The sequence below is a fragment of the Lissotriton vulgaris genome, chromosome 3_2 (assembly GCF_964263255.1).
Source record: "Lissotriton vulgaris chromosome 3_2, aLisVul1.2, whole genome shotgun sequence".
Lineage (NCBI taxonomy): Eukaryota > Metazoa > Chordata > Amphibia > Caudata > Salamandridae > Lissotriton > Lissotriton vulgaris.
In genome coordinates this window covers 61,776,678-61,796,453 of record NC_141690.1, presented here as the reverse complement: position 1 = coordinate 61,796,453, position 19,776 = coordinate 61,776,678, and the positions used below count along the sequence as shown (strand labels likewise).

The 19,776-nt window shown below is 41.0% G+C and overlaps 1 protein-coding gene across 1 annotated transcript in view; it reads right to left on the bottom strand.

Annotated features, from left to right (window-relative positions):
• The window catches only part of CCKAR (cholecystokinin A receptor), a 336,476-nt gene that overhangs the window by 257,599 nt on the left and 59,101 nt on the right, over positions 1-19,776 (bottom strand). The window contains exon 3 of the mRNA XM_086964507.1: positions 4,452-4,713. Within this exon, the coding sequence (XP_086820633.1) occupies positions 4,452-4,713 (262 nt within the window). The remainder of the gene's footprint in view (positions 1-4,451; positions 4,714-19,776) is intronic.

Here is a 19,776-nt window from a genome sequence, read left to right as displayed (position 1 = left end):
CTAAAAGTGGCATTTTCAAACACACAATTTAGAAACAATCTTTAGTAAAAGATGTGTATTTAATTTTGAGTTCAGAGAACCTAAACTTTATTTTTCTATCATATTCGTATGGGAAGATATGCTTGTAAAATGTGACATAGCATTCCTCATTATGTCCTATGGGGCATGAGAGCCTTTTCAATAGTGGGTGCACTTGCCAAGTCAACATGGCAGTTAGCAAACCGCGCACAGGCACTGCAGTGGCAGGCCTGAGGCATCTTTTCAGGGCTACTCATGTGGGTGGCACAATAAGTGCTGCAGGCCCACTAGTAGTATACCAGTGCACTCACCCAGTGCACTCTACTAGGGACTGACCAGTAAAACAAAATATGTCAATTAGGGAGAACCAATCATAATAACAATTTACACAGGGAGCATATGCACTTCAGCACTGATTAGCAGTGGTATAGTGCCCAGAGTCCTGAAACCAACAACAACAGGTCACGAAAAAATAGGAGGAAGAAGCAAAAAATATGGGGATAACCTTGCAATAAGGGCCAAGTCCAACACTAATACTGGTGAATGTTTGTGTTATTTTAGTTTAAAATTATGTGGTATTTATATTTGACATTTCGACTTTCTGAATATCTGTTCTGTGCTTATTTTTTACTCTTGCTGGTCAGGTCTCACACTGATAGTGAAGCTGCTGGGTTCGGACACTTGAGATGTAGCTGACAATGGGGTGCAATGTGTTAGGCCTCACAGGCACAGGATCTTCGTAGAGACTATCCTTGAACTTCTTTGAGAAAGGCATAGCTAGCTGTCTAAGAAAGATTTTGAGGAACTGCATATTTTTTTTTACAAAAAAGCAAGGTAGTACTATGGGTTGGTGAAATATCTTCCAATAAAAATTATAATTTTTGTTTGAATTTGCTAATATCTAGTACCACATAAACTAAAACCAATAAACTAATTAAAACAATCAGGGTGGTTTATTCTTGTACATTAAGATAGAGCAAAATATGAAACACGTTTATGATTCCAGGGGACCCTGTTTCATGTTTTAACAGGCCCAAACCTCAGTGCAAATGGCGTTTATGATTATCCTTCAAATACAAAACAAACTTGGCGTTCCAGAAGAGTGCTCTGCAACATCTCCAATACTGAATCCACCAACACATTCAGGACCAGCTAATACAATGTCCCAAGCACAGTTTCTTTGCATTGGGCACAACCTTGTGTAAATGACTTCACCCTCACAATCGTGCAAGACACAATAAGAAAAATTATGCAGTAGTCCAGTACTGCAGCAACCCGGATAGCAACGTTAGACCATCTCAAAAGTGTTTTCAAGCTGATGCTCCATCACTGGGATACTGAGGTGGGGATGTATGCAACAGGGTCAGAAGGTTCCTAGCGGCTCTTCATAGAGAAACTAGGAAAGAAAGAGAGAGAGAGAAACTTCCAGAGACACTGGACGAAGCAGAGATGTTTTAAGGCATAGGCAAAGTGGGTTCTGGCCCGGGCCCCAGCCTTTCAAGGGGCCCCCTGAGAGTTCCAGATCTGTTCTCTGCACAACCCTGCCCTACTGACCTTGAATGAATTTTAAACAAAGATTGTTTTAAATACCATTTTCCTATAAAAAAAAATTAATATGGGAACTGTAAGGGAGTCCACTACAGACATTTTGCAGAGAAATGCTGTGTTTATGTATTTACCCAGCATGTAAGATCCATAAAAACTGTTTCTTTTAGATCAAAACAGGACCTCATATATGAGAAATGGCAGTGGGTCACATAAATTTAGCTATTTCTCCTTGTTACCCCTCACATGGGGAGGCGTAGCATTCTGACGCATTCCCAGTTTTACCACGAATGGTAAATCTGGAAATGCACAATAATCCATGGGTGGATGCGTGGGAACACCTATGATCCACTCATGGGGAGAGTTCCTGCCACAGAGTAACGCAAGGCAGTGATTTCCGCTGCCTAGCATTACTCTAGATCTATCAAGCCATGGAGGGTCACACAAGTTGGCCTTGCGTGGCTTGGTATATCTCATTTAGGCTTTGTGCCTCCTTTGCACTCCCTTGCATGGTGCAAGGATGACTCAAAACCTCAATACATATAGGCCCCAGTATTTTTTCCTTATCATTTCAACCAAAAATGGAAAAGGGAAACCTGCATGAACAAAGAGACATTTTCAACATTGGATGAGCAGGCCTGCGATGGGGGAGGGGGTCATTCACTCAGGGTTGTCAGGGTGCTTGCACATCACTTCATAATTATGGGCCTCATTACGATGTCGGTCGGAAAGCATTCCAACCGACTCCTTGTCGGAATCGTTTCCGACTGACTCGGGTTTGGGGAGTCTGACGGACCGATTCCGATTTTTCCGAACACTGCTTGGTTGGACTCCCTTTGACTTCAATGGGAGCCTATGTTCGGACCAACAACACAGGCTCCCATTGAAAAATGGGGTGGTTGCGGAAAACCTTGCACCATGTGGTGGGCACCCCATGGTGCCTGCCACACTTTGCATGGTTGGAAAGAGGCCTACGGGTGAAGGGGGCCTGCTAAGTGCCCCCAAAGTCTGTTTCCGACAGCTGTTTCATGTCAGACAGACCGATTTGGAAAGGCTGTCCTAATCCCATATGTTAGTTGGAAACGTGGTCCCTAGACCAATTCGATTCGTTCCAACTGACTCAGGGTCTCTGAATGCCGGTCGGAACCAAGTCGGAAACACCGAACGGTTACCTTACCATTGTAGTCGGTTGGTCAGAAATGTTTCCGAGTTGGTCGGAAACATAGATTCTGACAAGGTTAGGAAAATCCAAAGCCCGTTCGGAGCCTTTCCGACTGACATTGTAATCGGCCCCAATGTGTTTAACCACCATTCTTGGGGGAAATAAGCAAATGATAAATACCACACCCTGCAATTTGAGTACTTATCACACAAGAATCCAGGACACCCAAACATTTGAAGTATCCTGTGTGTTCCCATTCCCAGTATGCCTTAGTTGGTGGCTGTGTGGGTATTGGAGAGTTTAACAGGTTATTGTTGGATGAATATGTAAGCTAGACCTGTTGGAGATTTAACGATTGTAAATGATTGTCCATGTTAAAGCCCTGATAGGACCTACCTTCTGTTGATGTAACCTTATGACTTAACCTAAAATAAAGAACTTACACCCTACCTACATGGCTCAAGACTCTTGCATACAGACCCTGCTCTTCAACTACAATGCATTTGTAGTTCACAGACTGAAAGAACAGTTTGTTTAAGCAGAGTGGGCCTGATTTATAGAACTAACTTAAGACAAAATCCTAAACCTACTACCATTTTGGTATTCACAGAAGGCACTTACTCATTTTGGTATTCACAGAAGCCTTCTGTGAATATCCAAAGTCTGAAATTTAGGATTTTTCTCAGTTTAGGAGTCGTAAAGTAAGGACTCCTAACTTTAGGACTCCTAAATGCCTTCTGTGAATACCGAAAGTCTTAAAGTTAGGATTTTCCTCAGTTTAGGAGTAGTAAAGTTAGGACTCCTAACTTTAGGACTCCTAAATGCCTTCTTTGAATACCAAAAGTCTTAAAGTTAGAATTTGTCTCAGTTTAGGAGTCGTATATTAGGACTTCTAACTTTAGGACTCCAAACTGAGAAAAATCCTAACTTTAAGACTTTCAGTATTCACAGAAGGCATTTAGGAGTCCTAAAGTTAGGAGTCCTAACTTTACTACTCCTAAACTGAGAAAAATCCTAACTTTAAGACTGTCAGTATTCACAGAAGGCATTTATGAGTCCTAAAGTTAGGACTCCTAACTTCTGTGAATACCGAAATGAGTAAGTGCCTTCTGTGAACACCAAAATGCATAAGTGCCTTCTGTGAATACCAAAATGGCAGTAAGTTTAGGATTTTGTCTTAAGTTAGTTCTGTGAATCGGGCCCAGTGACTTTAGGCGTGTCGTTATTGTCGGAAAGTGAAAACAAATGATAATAATTTAGCGATGGAGGTTGTCTTTTTTCTCTATCTTTACCCACCCTCCTGGGCCTCGCACATGCACAATGCTTGCATTCACTTCAGTTCCCGCCTACTGTTGTACCTTCTCCTCCCTGATCTCATCGCCCTGGATCCCTTTCCCTCTCCACGCTGTACCTTCTCTGTGTACGGCCCTGCAATCATCAGTGTACACACTTGTGATTGTCAATTGGTCACACCAGCGCTCCGATTGGTGGATTTCACATGATGGGTCAATGACAGCCAAGACCACTGCGTCAAAATGGTAGGAAGAGAAAAACGTTTTAAGAACAAATTGCATTTTCCCAAATTCATATCTCAGGCAATGACAATTTTCAATGCAGGTGTGAAAAGTAGAACGTTTGTGATGCCATTAAGCATTGCTAATCATGACACAGAGGGGAGCTTTAAAACGACCACAATGTGTGCAAAGGGCGCACAAGAGTCTCTTACCATGACTTATGAACTAGGTCACTTGGCCACAGGAGACGACACATGTTGCCGGTGCTGTTAGCAGAATTGGTGAAAGGAACCAGAGTGCTGTAGATGGGGTATGGTGACATGATGGTGAATGACAGGCACCATGTTGCAGCAATCACCTTCAACGCATGAGACTTTGTCTGCCACACTCTGGACTGTAAAGGTTTACAAATTGCACCATATCTCTCCAGAGATATGGCCACCAGGTTAAACGTGGAAACGCTGACTGAGATACCTGTGTGTTCAGATACAGAAAAAACATTAGGTCACATTTTCCCTTCTTTGACAGATGTGCGTTTGATTATTGTTCATATTTATATTCTTAATCTAACTCAACTGAACAGAGAATTAAAATCAACAGAAAATTAGCAGATTAGATGTTCTTTGAAACGTTGCCCTTAAGAGAAAAAAAACCCATAAATGAACCATTCATGTTTGCTTTGTTTTTTTAGATGGAAGGAGGAGGGAGCCTTTTTTTTTACTCATACGTTAGAAGATCTATATTGTAATTATTAAATGGAGTGGAACGTAGTTTTTTAAAAGCAAAGGTGAGGTTTCATGAAACAGAAAATACGTGAGGATTTCGAGCGCGCCCAAATAATCAGATGAAGAGACTGCTTACTTGCAGTCTTTTCATTATAAGCAATGACCATGTTTATTGAGAATGTGACGTCAACATTGGAGAAACGGACTATCAGGCATACCTGTGGAAAATATACTTACAACAAAATTAAAAATAGAGTTACGTGTATTTGTACACGAACTGCAAACATGATTACCCTGGTAGCACTTTATACAGCACATACCCAGCTGAAAGACAGCAGAGCGCTGTATGGGTCAGAGACAAAGACGCAGTCAACGAGTCACCACTGGCTGGTTCCTAAGACCAAAACTGCACTATTACAGCACATGATGTAAATTCATTTAATGAGGTGTGTCTTTTCTAAATTGGTGCAAGTTTGGGGCAGTCCTGGTGGATATGTCTTGGCATTCCAGATCCTGGGGGCATAGACGAAGACGGTCTGTTGCCTTGTTTTTCTGCTTTGCACTTTACGTCTCCAGGCTGTAAGTGTCCTGTCTGCAAGTGTGCTAAACCTTGGCGTGGCTGCAGTTTGAATGTACCACAGTAACACATGGCTAGGAAAAGAGCCTTTGCCGTGTAGGAAAATCCTTTTTATTTGTAGATTCCTCAATAGCATGCCTTTTGAACCCACAAGGTAGGGTGCTAATATATAAAAATAGAGCACTCTACGTATGGGGTTTAGTGCACTGTCATAGTGAAATAAAACCCATACACAGTTGTTGCAAAGTCGTCCTGCGCCTATTTTCTTCTGACTGGTAATGGTGGTAACTGACTGTGACTGTCCCATGGCTACCTAACCAGGCCCACAGCCAGTGCTATGGTAAAACACACACATACATAAGGGTACAATATATGTTAGGGTACACTTATAATTGGCATAACCTACCCTATGAGTCCCTAGCACATAATATAGCAGTGGGGGTAAAACTAGTTTTGAGTCCCTAGTATTTAAAAGGGCATGGAAGTTTAGATGCCAGCAGCACTTTCTGCCCCAGCATGTATGCACTGCTGAGAGTCTGAGGTCATTTTAAAAGCAGCCCTGTGTTGCAGCACTACTTTTAAATATAAATTGTGCCCAAACTTGACTTTGGTGGTAACAGCACTTAGAAAAGTGATAACCTGTAATATATTGGCATATTAGGTGCCCCAGGGTCTCCCCAGGTGTCCCTGGGGTGGATGGTGAGGAACTTATAAGGAAGGCACTTATAAAAGAGGATTTATATGCAAAAGGGATAGAGGAATTGCACATTTCACTTCCCTCATTGTAGTAAAGTGGTTTGCACTGTGGTGTGAGGATCTTCATTATTTTTGCATATTCCGGACCCTAAAGTCTCCCCTAAATGTCCCAGGAGTGGGGGTTCATGTAGTTATAAGAAGGTGTTAGAAATGGGGGTCTCTAGTTGGCAAAGGTTGGCACCTTTGTCCATGTAGGAACCCTTTTTTCTAGTCAGGGTAAGGTGGATACACTTCTAAAGTAACCCCTGCTAAGGCCCTTGGTAGGTTGGCACAGGCAGACACAGGTCTCAAAAAATCCACTCTGGTCATTTTTAGGACTTACTCAACTCTGCTGGGAGTAAACTTAAGCTAGATGAAACAGGTGTTCTGTTTGTTCAGAAAGTGAATGAGCAATTAAGACACCTTTAAATCTTGTTTTATCTTGACACATTTGCCAACTGCTCAAAGACAGAGGTCAAACGTCAGTTTGTCTTTTTACTAATAGTTGCTCATATGTTCCTGGAAAATGGTGTTTACTTTTCTTTCTCTTATTACAGTTAATGCTTTCTGTCAAGTGAGCTATCTGACAATAATTGTGAAACAAAATGCAGTAAAATATCAGTTTTTTTTCTATAAAACAACATTTGAATAGCTTGTAAATGAATAGCACAAGTAGATCAGAAATTATGAAAGACCTTTTTTTGTAATTCAGAAGTGTGATGCAAACAAAGATTTAAATTGGAGAAAAACGAATCAGAACACTTTACTTGGTGATGTGCAAATGACAAATATTTGCAGAAACTTTATTTTCAAACATTGTACACTATATAGTTTGCAAACCACATGTCAGTGACAATTCTGTGACCATTTCAATGTAAAATATGCTGATTGAAAATAACAGTGGGCTGCTACTTCATTCTTTAGTTATGTATTTTTTTTTAAAAGATAGTTTTTAAACATGATGTGAGAGACATTCCTCGCCAAGCCCTGATGACAATGCATTTAATGAACTAAGAGGCAAGTCTGCAGTCAAGTGTATCTTATATGTGGCTATATTTGCATTCTATATGGAGCTAATGTTTAGACTATTAAATCCAACAAAAGCCTTTTCTGTACAGCAGTTGTGCTGAACTTGCGTATTTGAAGGTGCTCTCATATGTGATAAAGAAGAAAATTGTGTCTCAGTGAATTAAAATACTTGCCCAGGATCACATAATTTGAAACCAGTGTATGGGTCAAGAGCATTATAATTAGGTTGAGTAGATTATTTAAGTCACTAGACCTGCAGGTCTAGTAATATTTTTGTGATTTTTCAAGGACTGAGACAGGCTTTTCTCAGAGGAAGTGTGTACAGCATTTGTGAACACATACAGTAAAAACACTACAAATGAACACCACACCAGTTTAGAAAAATAATGTATCTTTATCTAAATCAAACAAGACCAAAACAACAAAAATCCACAATGCAGTAATCAAAATATGATGTTTAAAAGGTAAAAATAGTTATGTTCAAAGCAAATTGCAGATGCAACACTTCTCACACAATCTACCTTGGATGAGTCGCACACACAAACAAAAACTGTTGCATGGATGATGATGCATTGGTTCCTTAACACCAGGGAAGGTTATGCGTTGGTTCCTTCCTTCAGGTGAGGTGATGCGTCGGTGCCTTGCTGCCATGCAGGGGCGGTGTGTGTCAGTTCCTTACTGAAAGAGAGGTGATGCGTCGGTTTCTTACTGTGTGGGAGAGGTGATGCCTCGGTTTATTACTGCAACCCTGGTGTTCTTGCTGGCACAGCACACAGATGCGATACGTGAGGATCGGGGATGTGTTGGTTCTCGATGTTGCGCCGATGACATTACATTTATTTCTAGTGATGCAGTCCCACGATGCATTTGTTCTTGCCGCCGCACATCAGAGCCTGCATGGGAATTGGTGCGATGATCATGGACTTCGGAGATTGTACATGGGATTCGGCGTGCAGTGATTTCTCGAGCCGCAACGGGCGCTGCGATGATTTCTTCACGATGCATCGGAAACAGGTGCGGATGAGTCAAGCTTCTCAATGTTGCCTTACTTTTCCAACTCCCAGCAACAAACAGCCCCCAGAGATCCAAAACAGCAGCATGCACCACTTAGCAGGTCAGAAATCCCAGCAAGGAAGTTCAGGGGAGCTGGTGGTGAATTCTTTGTGTCCCTGAGACTTCGGAACCGGAGGAAAGCTCAATGTCAAGCCCTTGGAGATCTTCTTCAAGCAGGGTACACAACAAACAGCAAACAGCAAAGTCCTTGTCCTTTCCTTGACAGAAACAGCCACTGTAGGCCAACCCCAGACAGCAAAGACCAAAGGGACAGTACTCATCCTCAGTTTCTCCAGCTCTTCTCTTTTACAAAGGTTCCTCTTGATTCCCAGAAGTGATCTTTGAAGTCTTTTCTATCCCTGAGACTTCCAACAGGAGGCAAGCTCTACTTAAGGCCCTTGAATAACACACTAACAGCAGGATGATGAAAGCACAGTCCAGTCCTTTCACAGGCCAAGACAGAAGCAACCACTGCAGGCCAACCCCAACAGCACAAAGCACAGGGGCAGTACTCCTCCGCCAGCTTTCCCGGTTCTTCTTCCTGACAGGTTCCTTAGTTCAGCAGTAATCTAAAGTTCAGGGGTCTGGGCCCCACTCTTTATAGCACAACATTCTTTGTTCTCAAGTGGCAGAGAAGCTCTTTGCCCAGGCAAAACCAGTTCTGTCTTCTCTGGTGCAGCTTCCTGCCAGGAGGTGGAGACAGCATTGTATAAGGCAGACAGGGCCTATTCAGATGCAAGAGAAATCTCCTCCCACCACTCAAAATGCAGACCGGGCCTATTAAGGTGCTGGTGCTGGTGAGGACTCTTCCCCCCAATTTTTCATAAATGTCACAACTGTGACATTTATGAAAAATTGTTTTTAATAAATTGTGATTTTTACTGTTTTTAACAAGCCATTGTGTCTTTGGGCACATTTATTGTGTAAATTGTTTGATTTTATCTTTATATTGTAATACATTGTATACTTTTATAACACACACATTTTCCATGGTTCGTGATTTGCTTAATATTTGTCTATGGTAATATGGTAAAAGTTTCAATGTAAACCTGGTTTTTTGAGAGATATGTGATCTACACTTGGGTTCTTACAAGTCGATTGGCTTTGGGACCTTTTTGTTCCTCCTACTTAGACTCCTTGTCCCCTATTTTATAATAGAGGAGGCCTCCCTTCTTCTTTTTACTTAGGCAAGAAAATACCAACTTTCTAAAAGTGGTATTTTCAAACACAGAAAGGTAAAATCCTCCTTACTAAAGATGCATCTTTATATTCTGAGTTCAGGCATAGTAAACTTTGCCTGGATTTCTGTTGAATTTGGTCTCAAATACTTTATTACATTTATCTTTATTTTTCTAAATTGGTATGGGATTTTTATTGTGTTACATTTTTACTTCATTACTGTTTGAAGTGCTGCACAAATAATTTACACATTGCATCTATGTTAAGCCTTGTAACGTGATCCATGTGGCCATTGTCATTTTCCCTATGTTAGCTTGCGCCCATGGCAGACTGTCTTCTGCTGTGCACACCTTACTACAAGAACGTATTTTGCTTTGGGCCACACTGCAACATTCACACAGAACATGCTGTTGTTTTTGCAATCTGTTCTTTTTTGGGATTTAGTTTGAACACTGCAGACAAGGTCGAACAACATTGCCCCTTGTTATTCTGTTCTGATCCGGCCCTAGCACCTAGACGAAACATGTGGATGCAGCTGTTGTTTGGGAACCTTTCCTTTGGTCATATAGGTATACACGGGTGTGTAACACACACTTGGATAGGGATCTTTCCAGAGAAGGGAGCGTGACAGCACCTGTGATGTAGATCTTCGATCTATAGACTGAGGTATTGGGTCTGCTTCAAACACTCAGAGATATTATAATATATAATCATTTTGCTTAAGTAGAAGGGAAGGGACATTAGGCCACACTGTTGTTTACAATGACAGCACCTTTTTATATTACTTGCTGTGGCAAATATTCTGCATACCAGAGAACGCTAGTTCAAATAAACCTTTTAAACTTTTCTCGTGCTCTGTCAAAAGTTATTGTGGACTGGTACAAGAGTAAGAGCAAAAAGGTGTGTCCTGCAACCACGATTACTGAGAGGGTTGGGAATGTTGTGTTCTGGGGTGTCTATTCACATGTTTCTCTACGAGTGAGTAGTATGGCAAGTGAGACACTATAGCTAGTCGGTCCCCGGGCTCTTGGGCCCTCAGGTGGTAGAATGACTCAGTCCCTGACGGGGAACATCCTTTACAATGCAGATGTTACCCCGCAGTGCAGTTACGACGCGTCTTTTACAACGCAAGTCGTAACCACGACTTGCGCTGGAGGGTGCTCTAGGCTAAGGAATAGTAGATTTACTATTCCAACACCTTCCCTACTATACGTAGGCTGGTGTTGAAATAGTAAATTTAACTATTCCTAAGTCCAGCACCCCTACAGCGCAAGTCGTGAGCACGACTTGCATTGTAAAAGACGTGTTGTAAAGTACCGCGATGTAATACTTCGCGTGGTAACAACGTACATCCGTCCCTACCTACTAAGGTTCCATGATCCCAAGCATAGTTCTTTGACTCCACAGAATCCCAGCATCAGCCAGACAGCTTTTGTGCCAAGCTACCAGAAGGTTATGCACAGGTTAATTGGGGGTTTGCTTGTGACTTCACCCTGACAGGAATTGTGGTTGACAGGAATTGTGGTTGCTGCTTGAGTAGAGTTTCAGCCCCTCAACCAGTAATCCATTTTCCTACAAGCAGGACATTAAATTCTTACATACTTGAATGCAATTTAAATAGCATGGAAAGACTGACTCCTTCTTCTTTGTGAAAATTAGTTACTTTCTCCTGCTATGGAATTTGGCTTTATAGGAGTGTTTATAATATACATTTGTAATGCTATTGCGGTAAGGAAAAAGTAAACAAACCACTGCAGATAGGACCAGCAACACTAGATCAAAAAAGAGGTATACAGATACATTCCAAGCTTTTTCCTAAAGATGAGCAAATCAAGGGTAGACCTCAAATGTTCTAAAGGAGTGGAGGCCAATAGAGAGTAACTCATATTGCTGATTTTACGCCACTGAAAGTGATAGACAGACAGAGGATGTTAGCTAGCGGATTGTAAAGTCTTATAGGAGAATAATGCTTTAGTCTCACAATAAAAATTGTGGTGCATCTCCAATTCCAAATAAGGATTTCTGAACTGTCTAGAGTAAATTTAAAGATGGGGCTGACTTTCATCACATGTTTTGGGCAGCACCGGAAAAAGGGTATTATTGGGAGTAAAGTACTAGAATTTTGACGACAGCGACCAAGACATAAGTCCCATGCATATCTGGCCACTGCCTTTTGCATTAGTATCCACACACAGCTAAAAATAAAGCGACCAGAGGGTTGCAGGACCTGGTCTTCATTTTAGCAAAAAAGATATTATGCGCAACTGGAAAGCTCCAAGGGGCCCTCGAGTGGAGGTTTGGAACAGAGAACTAGAACTTTGGGCGAGTTATGGGTGTACAATGTTGCTGCGGGAGGCTCAGCGGGGCAGAGGATCCCTGGATATGGCCCAAGATTGGGAGTCACTGGTGGGTGTCCTGCATGATCCTGATCCCCCTTCACCTGGGAGATTGTTGTAACCCCTTAATTGTCATTGAGGAGCTTGCATTCTACTTAGTGGTGGCTTCTGTTGTATTACAGAGACTGTGACCCTACATGGAGTCACTGGATATACCTGGCTTAGTATAAAATACTACCGAGATAGAACTGGAAATTGACTCCCCTCATTGGGAGCATAGTATGGCAGGGCAAGCCTAATTTCAGAGTTAAGAATGAGGGAGGGAGCTACCTGTTGTGGGTGTTGAGCAGCAGTTGAAAACACATTTGGTCCGTAGGCTCAGCAAGTAACTGTACTTCACATTGATAATATGAGAGATGTTACTTCTCATTATTGTATTTCACTAACTAGCAGATTACTGTAATCCGTATGACTATTGCTAGATATTACCAAGCCTACAGTGGAATGTTTATGCTTTCACACAATGATAATAAAATCTGTTTACATAAAAATAAAGTTAATTTAAAGATATTCTTGACATAATAAATTGCAAATGAAGTTGACTGTAACAAACTGGAGGGAGGCCACTCACAACTGTGTTAGTAGCGTTTTGGAGCACTTGTAAGTGGGACACCAAGTCTTTGTTATTACAAGGTAGAGTGCATTGCTTTAAGCAAGACGAGATCTGAATTTGGCTAAGACTGCAAGATGTGTCCACCTGAGTAAGGAATACCCAGTTTATCATAATTGTTTAAAATGGAACAAATAAGATAATGCAATGGCAAACGCCTAGGCCATCAGTTAACTCTCTGTGTGAACTGAATCTACATGTCTTTGTCCATCTTCACCAGCTTGTATAATTTAGTGATTCCAGGAAATGTAGGTCTATATGTTGGTTCACCTGCTCAACTTTCAAACCCTCAGTTTTAAGCCAACAACTGCCATCCTCTCTTTGATCACACCTGTATCGCTTATTCATGAAAATTCATATTTACATTGCATTCATCTATTTGAACCACTTTACCGCCTTGGGTAATACATAGTGGATCAAATTGAATTACAGGAAGATATTCAGCAAGATCAGAAAATAAAAACTGATTGTGATATCATATTCAACACATACACTGCCATAAATTAGTATCAGTGATAACAATTTTATAAAAAAACATTCTAATCCATGAATTTCACCCATTTGAGAAACCTACCCATCTATGGTACCTCCGTTATGTCCCTAAAACAGGTATTTTCAAGGAAGGCTTCTATTTTCCACATTGCCAGGGCTGTCCCTGTCTCACTTCCTCCGAAGAATCAGGCCCATCCCATGCATGGGACAACACACTCTACAAGGATTCACCACCAAGTTACCATTCAGTTCGGAACCGGCTCCCACTGCACCATCCTCAGAGAAGCTGACTTCTCATATCTTGGTTGAAGACTGTGGTAGCAAAGCATTGCTGTGCGCAGGATAATGGAATAAATTCAACAGGCCTGTAAAGTGTGTTAAAAAAATGCTTCTGTCACAATGGGTGCTGTGAGCTACAGCAGCCTCCAAGCTTTTGGTGGCCAGGTGGGGCCCGTTTTTACTAGTTGCTGGTATTGGGACACACACCAAAAATTATCTAAGGCTCCATAATTGTTAGTATTGGGACACACACAAAATGAGGAATATCACTCTTGCGCTGATCTCTTGGGTTTGAGCCATTAGGTTAAGAAGTCGAGTGCAAGTCCCGTCATGAGGTCCTGCTACCTTGCAATTTAGGAGGAGGGCATGTACGTAATGGGAATGGGGACCAACTTACTGTTGCAGCACCTCCTCTCAAGCACTATCTGTCCTTTTATTGGAACACAGCTGCTGAGGTAAGATACCTCTACACAGCAGCTCCATCAGTCCCGGACCTCTCACTGGAGCTATGCTACAGAAACAGGTTGTGCAGATTGACTTATTTGGCTGAGCCTCCAGGACACTGCTATAATCTTGGTAACAGACATGGTTCACTGACCCGACTACAGATGACCAGCTTTAGATAATGAAGCATGTGGAATTCCAATACCCTTATAGCTGGCAAGAAGCAGGGCACACACTAATTGCTTTTAAAGGTTCAGTAGTTTGATGTCAATGTTCATGATCTGTGTCTCTGGACTGGTTACCACGCAATGCAAGAAGGCAATGGACCTGTGAAACTCCGACGCAACGCGGAGCTTATAACGTGTTAAAAGACACTTTCAGTATGTTTCTTCCTGTTTGGAACATGCTGTTGGACTTCTCCTGACTTTCGCAGTAAGGCTGTGTTGCAGTTGTACTTCCTGGAGCTTCCCCTACATCTTCGTGCAGTGGTGGTGAGTTCTGCTGATTTGCGGGTTACCTCCATTTTGTTTGCATGCCGCTTGCATCCCCAATCGCACTGACAGAAATGTCACTCATTTAAACTGCAACTACATTCATGCTCATGCCCTTGTGCCTCACTGGATGTTTTTGTTTTCCTTTTTTATGATGCAAACTAACTCAGGTACAACCTTCTTCATGCTTTAGCACTTCAATGATGTTTACTGGTAAAATGCAAGATGCAGCCATTCCACGCAGTTTGAATTCAGCACTTTTCTTTTTTCATGAATTGAACAACATGAAAACACAAAATCTTTGAGGACTGCAATTTTTAAAGCACACTTCTGTCTTCAAGCTATTCTCTACTCCTAAACTAAAACACAGTGAGCTTCTTCTGCTTATACTTTCCTATTTACCTCAAAACGTGCTTTGTCTTTATTGTAAAGAATTCTGGGAAAAAGGGTCTCAATTTTGTTCTGGAGCATGCCCAGAGTTTGAAACTGACAATATATTTTCCACCTATTTATCACACTCAGAAAAATAATTTCCCACTGCCTTCCACTTTTAAAGGTTGCTACCCTACATTCTCTGGTCTTCGCACTCTGCTCGCATCATTACTTCCCTTTATGGGAAGGATACAAATGCTTCCAGAATGCTCTTCATCATTCTATACATTACATCAAATGGTCATTGATCTCTTTGTTCATGCTAAAAGCACCTCTTCTCTCACAAAAACTAAAAGGTTGAAAAATGACCCTCCATCACCTATTATTTCTTCTCATAATCCAGTTTTAAATACCATCCTGGATGAGATGGGGTGCTTAAAACCTTTTTTGTGTGCTACTAATGAAAATCTCAAACAAATTGAGGACTGCTGGATTACTGTGGAGGGCAAAAGGGCTGAACTTCAGGATATGACCACTAAGATTCCTTCTCTTGATCAGGAAATCTTAAAACTCAAACTAGATATGTAGGACCTTGAAAACTAGAATAGACAGAATAATCTTTGCCTCTATGGTCTTCAGGAAGCCCATGAAGGTCCTGATATACTTGAATTCCTGAATAAATTCCTCCCGGATCATCTTGGATTTTCTACTGCTTCTCCTCTAAAAATTCAGCTAGCACATTGTCTGGGTAATCCTTGTCCTAACTCTCCTAAACCTAGAGATATCATTAGGCTCTTTCTTAAATTCACGGACCTTCTGCATACCTTGAACGCTGCTGAGGAAAAACATTGTCTTGTCTGGTTTGACGACGATATATTCATCTCTCAAGATATCTCCAATGCTACTAATGCCAGATGAAAAGAGTTCCTTTCCCCTCTGACCTCAAGTGAGACAGCTGAATATTCACTATGGCAACCTTCATCATTGCTTATATAAAATCACTCATGAAGGCACCTCAATATCTTTTGATGATCCTGTCAAGTTAAAAATGTTTCTTCAGACATCATGCTATGGACACATGCTCAGAAATCCTAAAACATTTGAGTTACACCTGTTTATTTTTTTTGCATTTCCAAATTTATTGTATATATGGTTTCACTTTTTAATTTTGCCCTCTCTAATTTTGTTCTTGTTGTGGTGTTGTTGCATCCCATGCTCATATTCAATGTTCTTCTTCTCAGATAAGGATACAAATCCTTATCTGTCTCTTCTTCTACTTTACTAATTCCCTTTCTCCTGTTTCTTACTTCTATCCTCTTCTTTTTTTTACTCCTCTTATATGAGTGTTTTATATCATATAATATTGTTCTGTTGTCTCAGTCATGCTTCTTGTTATTTTTAAAATATGGTCTCATTTTGTCTACCTTTCCATTTTTGCAGCTAGTCATCCACATACCAGTTCCCCTTTCTCTGTGTTCCCAAAATGTTTAACATAGTCTTGTGGAACATCCATGGACTTGGAGATCTGGTTAAAACACAAAAGGTTCTTTCTCATTTGTCTAAGCTTAACTCCCAAATTGTTTTTTTACAGGAGATTCACAGTAATGATGTTGAACTGCTTAAACTAAAATGACAATGCCAGGTTTATTTTTCTCTGGCTATTGATCGCAGGGGTGGTGTTGCTATTCTGTCATAAAACATTGAATTTACTGATATTATCAACTGAATGTGATACTATTGGATGTTGGGTTTTACTTAATTACATTATTCATAGTAAACTTATCTCCTTGTTTGATATGCATAGTTTAGTGAAACCTGATCCTGACTTCAACATTATTATAGCAGGAGACTTCAATCAATGGTTAGATCCCTGTACGGATAGGAAATATAAGTGCAGATTTTATCCCGATAATTTCCATAAGGCATTCCAATCACCTATCACCTCTTGACCGTTATTCAATTTTTGGAAGACATTTAACACTGATAAATGTGATTTTACTGTTTTCCCAATGTACATCATATAATGTCTAGAATTGTTTTATTTTGGTTACAAAATCCTTACCCCCTTTTCTTCAATCATTAGAAGTAGGCTTCATTTTTATCTCTAACTACGCACCAGTACTGTCCTCTTTAGATGTATCCTTCACTGACTCCAAAATTGGTCAATGGAGATTTTTAAATGTCCTCCTCTCTGATATGATTTTGTAACTGAAGCTATTGCTTTTATTCTGGTGTTTGTTTCAAATTAATCACCTTATTGTTACATCAATTTCCAACAATTGAGATGCTTTTAAAGCCTCTTTTTGTGCTTTCATTATAACTTATTCTACCAAAAGGAAGAAGAGATTAAATTCCCAATATCTCAATTTACTACAACAAATTAAAACACTTGAACATACTTACTTCTCATTAGATATCAAAAGGGAGGGAAGAGGATACGGAGTCCATTCGGTTCCCCTATGTAAGTAACTGATAATCAAAAAGAGAATGGACACTAGTTTCTGCAAAAAAACAAATAGTTTTTTATCGAGAACCCTCATAGACTTCCTGGAATTTTATCGTAGCGGTATATCTTTTTTCCGCCCCCTCAGGAGTCATGGCATAGTCATTGGGTCAACGATTAATGTGCAGGATGCCTGCCTCACCAGAGGCTACTTCTGGTATTTACAGAAGTGTCCAGAAATAAAAAGTGGGTTTGAAAAAATTAAAAAATAATGACTAGGTCAAAACTATACACTTTAATATCAAACAAGAAACTAGTCACTATAGTTAAGAACCATTATGATATGTAGGTAGTAGAGTTATTGAACTACCATATCGTTTTCAAAAAGGTGTCGACATGTTTCAGCTCTCGGGGCCCTACAGGGTCAGGGGAGCTTTCGTCAGGACAAGGACAAGAACAAACATACAAAAAGAGAGCACACACAATTGCTGTGTGGTTCGAACAAATGATGAATTGGAATTTCCAAGCTGTATTCAAGAGAAAGAAACCAACAAAAAAATGTATAAGATGGTTTGAATGTGAGGTATGGCATACTAGTGCACACATTTTTTACAAAGCATAATTAACGCTAAACATGACTACCCTTATTGTAGAGGTAATCTAGAAAAAGGAGAAAAATGGAGAAACGAAAGGTCTGAAGGGAGTGGGATACAGCCAAATGACCGTTAAATGATCAATGTCTTATAGACGGTTGTCATGCAGGAGTCTTTATATGATGACAGAGTTGGGAACAGAGCAATGGGTCGTGATCACGATAACGTTTTTTACACATAGTCGTTGTTCTGTAACCACATCACACATCAAGCACTCAGTGACTGTTTTTAACCTGCCAAGAAAAACGTATCCAGTGGATACCCATGCATTCATTAATGTTTTACCTTGTTAGTTGAGTTTTGTGGCATCAACAGGGACCGGGAGTCGCTTCTGGATTATTACTGAGTGGGAGACAAAGGAGCGTCTATGGTTATTAGCATAGGCGTTCTTACCTGATCACTGGAGAAAACATCAGGAAACGCCATTCTTACCCATGCGGCGCGGATTTCGTGCCTAGTGCTGACTCTGCCCCTGGTTATGGGTGGGTCTTAGCTCTCAGTGCTTTTATACTGGTCACGGACACTAAAAAAGGACTAATGAATGGGCAATCACCAGGCACCGTAAGATGGTGGATTGTCTGATGAAGTATTACGGTATCCTATGGGTTTACTGTTTGAGTCCGTATGATGCTTTTTCATACGGCAGGCAGGATTAATAAAACTGATGCCATGGAATGTGGTCGTTCATACCTACTATGTCAGTTTTCAAGCGATCGACCCATCTCTGTTCTTTGTTAAACAGGATTTGCTCAGCATTCTGGTCTTTTAAGTCTAGCATTTCCAGAACTGTCCATTTCAGTTCATCGCATGTGTGGCCAGCCTCTACAAAGTGGGCGCACAGTTTGGTTGTGTTCTTTTTTAACCTAACGTTGCTCCGGTGCTCTCCTATGCGGAGTTTGACTTTGCGGCAGGTCATGCCGATGTATTGTTTCTGACAAGGGCATGTGATTAAGTAAATCACATGTGTGGAATTACAATTAGTGTGACTCCTTTGGGTCCAGAGTAAACTGTCATTCAATTGTAGGGTTTTAGTGCTGGAGGTAAATTTGCAAACCCCGCATGTACCGCAAGGATAATGTCCAGTAACTGGCATCATATTTATATCTCTAATGTTCGACCTGGGTAGCGGTTTTTTCGGTCTGGTATGGACAAGAACGTCTTTTATGTTTTTTGTTCTTCTGTTTGCAAACCTTGGCTTTGGCCAATTTAAGGTTCCAGAGGTGAGTATTTGCCATTTCTTTTTTATAAGTTTTTGGACTTCATAGGTGGCTGGGCAGAAAGTTGTCACACAGGTCACGAGGTCTTTCACTGGTTCTTTATTAGTGCTTTGTAGGAGGCATTCTCTCGGCTGGTGTTTTGCTCGTTTCTCGCACTTCCTTATTATTGCCGGTGTGTAGTTTCTTTTCTTCAATTTTTGACTGAGTTCTTCAGCTTGTTTTTTGTAATCCGCTGTTTTGCTGCAGTTACGTTTGTGTCTAAGAAATTGGCTGTACGGCAGGTTGTCTCGTAACGGCCGGGGGTGGTAACTGTAGTATGACAGTAAGCAGTTCTTGGCCATGGGCTTCGTATAGGTCTTAGTTTCCAGTCTTCCATTCTCAGAGGAAATGGTAAGGTCCAAGAAATCGATTGTTGTTCTGTCAGATGTAAAGGTGAATTTCAGCCAAGGGTCTCTGCCATTAAGCCAGTCTATGAAGATGGTGAGATCAGATTGTATGTCCCATATGAGTATGACATCGTCAATATAACGTTTCCAATATTTGATGCTTGAAACGTAGGGGTTAGTGTTATTCAGGATGCATTCCTCTTCTAAACGGCTCACATAGAGTCCCGCTACTGAGGGCGCAAACGCACTCCCCATGGAGGTCCCATGGCATTGGAGAAATAGTTGGCCGTTGTACTCAAAGTAATTCTCTTGCAACGCCAATCTGCAACATTCCAGAATGTCAAGTCAAGTCATAAAATTTGTATAGCGCACTACATACCCAGAGGGTTTCAAGGCGCTTAGGAAGGGGAGGAGGATTATTTGTCAAATATCCACGTTTTAAGCTGCTTTCTGAAC